The sequence below is a fragment of the Astatotilapia calliptera genome, chromosome 7, assembly GCF_964374335.1.
Source record: "Astatotilapia calliptera chromosome 7, fAstCal68.1, whole genome shotgun sequence".
Classification (NCBI taxonomy): domain Eukaryota; kingdom Metazoa; phylum Chordata; class Actinopteri; order Cichliformes; family Cichlidae; genus Astatotilapia; species Astatotilapia calliptera.
In genome coordinates this window covers 29,772,430-29,778,429 of record NC_137428.1, presented here as the reverse complement: position 1 = coordinate 29,778,429, position 6,000 = coordinate 29,772,430, and the positions used below count along the sequence as shown (strand labels likewise).

Sequence of the window (6,000 nt, the reverse complement as noted above, 5' to 3'; positions counted from 1 at the left end):
CTGCTTGCTGCTGCAGCAGCCTGCGCTTTTATAGCTGGAAGGTGGGGGCTGACGCAAGCACTTTCTGCACCCTCTGACAATGAAGGCTTGATAGGTTTACACTGCAATGGCAAGAAATGAGAAAGATATGAGCCATGGGAATACACGGAGGAGGGAAATGAGCAAGGGTTAAAAGCAGAGAGGAAGAAAAACAGTTTCTAAATAAACTAGAATATAAAAACAGCTTTTTACAGTAATTTTTAAGACTACAGCAAAACTTTAAAAAAGTCTATCACATGGCCAGTTTTAAACACATAACCTGATCTTTTTAAGAAACTGTACAGTTTTTACAGTAATTTTATGTTGTAAAAATGACAAAATATCACTCAAACACATTTTCTGTCTCCTCACTCACTGCAGAAAAAAGGGTGAGGGTGGGGCCGGGGTGTCCTCATTTTACAATCATGACACAGCATCTCTGTGTGTGGTGGGGAGCAGAACTACAGCCATGGCCTCAACACCTGCAATGATAAAAATCCCACCCAAACAGATGGCATAACACTATTAAAGGCATGACTTAGAGTGGGTTAATGTGCAGCTAAAACAATGTCTGAACTATAAATAAATACAACATGTATCAATGGTATCAACAGGTATAGCAAAGCTTGCAAAAATACCATAATTGATTTTCATTTTTCTCAACAGGTTTCTCAACTGTCTGCTGTTAAAGGTTATTAATTTTTACATGCAGGGTGTGTTTAATACTCTTCTTTGATCCTTTAGTTAAAGAATATTTACTGTGATTTCATTTTCTGCAGAAGTTGAAAATTGTGTGTTCACCCAAATACCCCTTCTGCTATATATATATAGAACAAATATTCTCAAGAGCATCATATTGCCCATAACAGCGACACAAGATATTTAAAATATTCAGTGACTAGTTACATATTGTGTTGCCCTCATGATTTGAAACAGGAGAAAACATATCCATACTGCTATATATGGCGTGTGTGTGTGTGTGCGTGCGTGTGTGTGTGTGTGTGTGTATGTGTGTGTGTGCGTGTGAAGTAAAGAGTTTCCGTTCAAAGATTCATTTTTCTTTCCAGCTTTATGAATAAGTGAAGTGCATTGCAGTGTTTTGCAGCATGAATTGTGCAGTTTTGTGTAGTTGTCTATTGTCGTATATGGGAAAGCTCTACAGCATGTATGGCTGGTGTTCTTTGCCTTTGCAGCAAATGCCCCTGGTGCCTATAGGCAGTGCTGTGCCCAAATAAAAAGGAGGTAGGTGGTGGGAGGTGGGGGGGCTTCTGTGGGAGCTGCATAGGCTGCGCTGCTGGCTGAGTCATCGTAACAGTTGTGATCACATAAACTCCCTTGTGTACACTTTTTTTTCCCACCGTAACAGCAGTATGACAATCTGCATCGGGGCGATTTCTGGCAGACAAGGCGCTTACAGGACCTGGGGAAATAAAACAGAGAAAGTAGATCATTAACTTCTCTTCCCAAGCACATTAGATCACTTACAGCGCTAATTTCCAGGTTGGTACTTCTTGCCTTCACGATGCTGACTAACATAAAAGCTCGGCCTACATGTGAAGACGACAGTATTATCGCACTCAACATTGCTAGCATTTTACAAAAAACGATGCCAGCATCATACTTCTGATTAGAGCAACAATTTTGTGATCCATGATAGCATCTGCTGTCTTGGTGAAATAAACTAATAAGATGCATTAGTCCAGCTTGACCACCAGAGGGCCAAAAATACCATCCATTCATCTATCCAGCCACCACCAGACACAACTTAAATTAACATAATAACCAATTGTGTATTTGTTAAATGCAAGTATTTATATTATATTTATTTTCCAACTTAACTTTTCCCATTCTGCAAGACTTGTCAGACAGTTTTTTGATGGTAGGCAGCACACAGAGAATTTTTCGTTGAAAGACTATACTCATCATTCTCTGTTAAACATCTTGTACTAGCCATAAAAATGAAAAAAAAAAAATAGTGACTTTTCTTCTTCCTTGTCACAGTCCTTCTCATTAGTTTATATTCTGTATAGAAGAAAATCTCAATGTCATGATCACATGATGCAGGTTGGCTTCATGCCTGGAGTTCCATTAATATTCTATTTTTGGATTATTGTATTTCCTCTGGATCATAAATTTGATTGTTCAGGACACAAGGCATCTACTTTTCCTGTTAGCTCTGCAGCTCAATGCCCCTGCTTTGTCAGCTCTTTGTCTGTCAGTGTATTTTCTCTTCCCAGCATTAAATTTAATGAAAAATACTAAAAATGTTGTCTCAGTAGCATATGTCATAGGTTCACTTTGGTGGAGCGCCAGGCCTTTTTCTATTTAAGACTAAGGATACAAAGTGATTAAGTTTTAATCAAAGCATGCAGCAGAGATGGTGACAATTTTCTATCATATGGAGAAAAGTGGATTATTGGATTTGTAACTCATTCTGTTTTCAACATACCCCTAAAATATTCTAACTGTAATTCACAAAGTTTTTTATGTGGTGTTTTTATCTCATAAAAACAAGTTTCATGTAATACAATGGTAAACATAATCGACATGATATTAGAGCAGCTCCTAGAGGTGATTAATTGAAATAACACCTTATATATTACCCTGATTTCAGATTTTACACTGACTTGATAATGTCTTTATGTTGCACCAAGATAGGCACTTCTGACAGACTTTTACACACTCCTTTTATTGTTTATGAACCTTTATCTTGTTCTTTATGATAATACATAATTGTTGTTTATAGAAGTAAGAGTAAATCTAGCACCAGTAGTCAGCCGCATATATATATGTATATATATATGTATTTTTTTTTATTAATTTATTAATTTATTAATTTATTAATTTATTTTTTCTGCTGGCACTGGCAGCTACTGTATGCAGCTGTTTAGTGACACACTGAAAATGGAATTTCTCCAGCCATAGTGGAACACAGAGGACCTACATGAGTCATATAGTCACTGTTATGCCTACACAACAAATGCCCTGTGGACAAATATTTACTAAACATACAAAATCTTCACTGTGCAGTGAGTTGAAGAGTGAGGAAATGCTTCATCTGAGCATGAGGTTCCAACTCTGATCTTTACACTTTTCTTGCACAGATGTCAGTTTAAAAGTCATGTTGCTATTCTGGATCAGTATCTGACCTCTGGCCTTCCCAGACACCACATGTCCCAGGATAGAGGCCTGGTTCTATTGGTCCTCCCAGTGTGTCCATCAGAGTATGAAGGCCTCTCACAGGGGGAAAGTAAAGAAGGCCTGTCTGCTAGGCATTGCCATGATCCAGGTTGCTATAAAAAGGGTGTGGTATGCTGCCTTGGGCTTACTGTTGGTCAGCCAGAGTGTGTGTGAGTGTCCACAACTTAGGAGGGCTGAGGGCTCTGTGTCTGGTTTAAGTAAAAATCTAGGGAAATAGTATTAAGCATGGCTGCCGCCCATCGTTTGGTTATTGTCCGCCACGGCGAGAGCGCCTGGAACCAAGAGAACCGCTTCTGTGGCTGGTTCGATGCTGACCTCAGTGAAAAGGGAGTGGAGGAGGCCAAGCGTGGTGCCCAGGCTATCAAGGAGGCAGGCATGAAGTTTGATGTGTGCTACACCTCTGTCCTGAAACGTGCCATCAAGACCCTGTGGACCATCATGGAGGGCACAGACCAGATGTGGCTGCCTGTGATTCGTACCTGGCGTCTGAATGAGCGCCACTACGGAGGCCTCACTGGGCTCAACAAGGCCGAGACGGCTGAAAAGCACGGTGAAGAGCAGGTGAAGATCTGGCGTCGTTCCTTTGACATCCCACCTCCCCCCATGGATAAGGACCACCCTTATCACAAAATCATCAGCGAGGTGAGACAAATGCAAAGTAGCTTAGCTTTAAGCTAAGCTACTTTGCTCCAGAATTTGCTTGAGAGTGCTGTCAGTTATTAAGCTTTTGTACTTTGCGGTGTTGTTTTTGCCTCCAGTCTCGACGCTACAAAGGCTTGAAGCCTGGTGAGCTGCCCACATGTGAGTCACTTAAAGATACCATTGCCCGCGCTCTGCCTTTCTGGAATGAAGTCATTGTTCCTGAAATCAAAGCTGGGAAGAATGTCATCATTGCTGCCCATGGGAACAGCCTCCGTGGCATTGTCAAGCACTTAGAGGGTAAGCACTGTGGACAAAGTTTACAAAAAGAAAAGAATGAGAAGGTCGGACACAGTAGATAGAGTGACTTAAAAAATGACACTGCAGAACACTTAACAGTGAAATTCTTTCATGATAGCCAAAGAGTTCTGCAGAAAGTTGACCTGAATAGCCAGTGTCACACACTTACACAGACTTTACACACATACAGACAAGAGTTGTGGATTGTCTATAAATAGCAGCAGAGGCTCACACCAGATCTCAGGGACAGGGTAGAGGGTCATGAGCTTGGTTCCCATTACAGTCACGACCTTTATGTAGAAAGGTTGTACTTTTTCAAGGAGCAGCCCAGAGACGGATAAGGGTTTTAAAGAGCTTCAAGGGCAATAGTAAATGTCAGATAGGAGTGGCAGGTCCAGTGTTGAAAGACAGAGGCAGATCTGAGGGAACTTAAAATACACTGAGATATAAAGAAAACATGCTTTACTTTTTTTTTTTCTGTTGTCCATCTGTTGTCCTGTCTATGTTGCTGGGATTCTAACAGACTTACAGTACAGTGTATTGTACCCTCTGATGCTGATCTCCGCATGTCTTCATCTACTCTGTCTGCTTGCATCACCAGGTATGTCTGATGCAGCCATCATGGAGCTGAACCTTCCCACGGGAATCCCAATTGTGTATGAGTTGGATGCCAACCTGAAGCCCATTAAGCCCATGTCTTTCCTCGGTGATGAGGAAACTGTAAAGAAGGCCATGGAGGCTGTAGCTGCCCAGGGCAAAGCGAAGAAATAAGCCAGACTCCTTGTAGAGGCAGAAAAAGAGACTGTTACCCACCTTCAACCTTTTCCTCTAATCTATTAGTAGATCCTTGTTGTCCATTCCAACTGGGGAAACGTTTAATGGTTCTTTTGGAGACAGGCCACTTTCAGCCCATTAGTTTACTGTTTGCTTAAATGACAAACACAGGGATAACCTTTCAAAGCAAAACTGCAGGGCCTAACATTTGATGTCATCACACACCACTCAGTCCTTTGTGGCCAAGCCCTATTTTGTGGGCCCTCGCCAACCTGGCGCAACCAATAAAGAAACCATCTTTTTATGTAGTGCTGTATCAGTTTCATTGTCTTCCTTATCTTCTTGCACCTCTTTTCTCTTTTTGTGTCTTTAAATTACATCGTCATCCTTATCTCCCATCCTTCTTCCCTCCCTGTTTGAAAATCCGAGCTTTCAGCAAAGTGCTAAAGGTGCTGTGAAATCTTATCCAGGAGCTGTAGCGAGGGGAGGAGGGGGGAAGAGAGCGAGAAACGCAGCCTAATGGATAAGTCAATGGGTTCAACCTGGCAGCACTCCCATAATGCAGGAATATGCTTGCTCATCCTCCACTCCAGTCAGATCTCACTGAAAAACGAACACACGCAATAATTTTAAACAGGTACCTATTGAACTTAAGGCCCAGGTAAGAGTCAGTACAGACAAGTGACTGCAGTCATTGGGAGAAACATAAATGCAGACATTTCCAGATTTTTCTTGAAGGTTTTGGGTGGACTTGTCCCTTTTGACAAAGTGTTATTGAAAATTAATGCAAATTTATTCCCCAACCAAGACAACCTTTGGAAGAATGGTTCATCCCTGTAGAAGTTGTTTTCATGGCTTAATAGCACAAGACGCTTTGTCATCTTCCTGCAAGTACATCCAGACTGTTTAGTTGTCCCCTTGAAGTGATTTTATGTGAGGAGAAATTCTTCAGGCCTGCAACAGCATTCTAATGCAAGCCTTTGTTTTTTTTCACAAAGTTACACCACAGTAACATTCTTTTTGATTGTCGCACATTCTCATCTTGTTAGCAAACTGAGGTCAGAGTAT

General features: G+C 41.3%; 1 protein-coding gene across 1 annotated transcript; it reads left to right on the top strand.

Annotated features, from left to right (window-relative positions):
* Positions 1-3,261: 3,261 nt before the first annotated feature.
* On the top strand, positions 3,262-5,240 carry pgam2 (phosphoglycerate mutase 2 (muscle)). Its single transcript, XM_026174157.2, has 3 exons — positions 3,262-3,861; positions 3,978-4,158; positions 4,760-5,240. Exons 1-3 carry the CDS (start codon positions 3,445-3,447, stop codon positions 4,927-4,929), a joined length of 768 nt encoding a protein of 255 aa, XP_026029942.1. The 5' UTR covers positions 3,262-3,444; the 3' UTR covers positions 4,930-5,240.
* Positions 5,241-6,000: the final 760 nt, after the last annotated feature.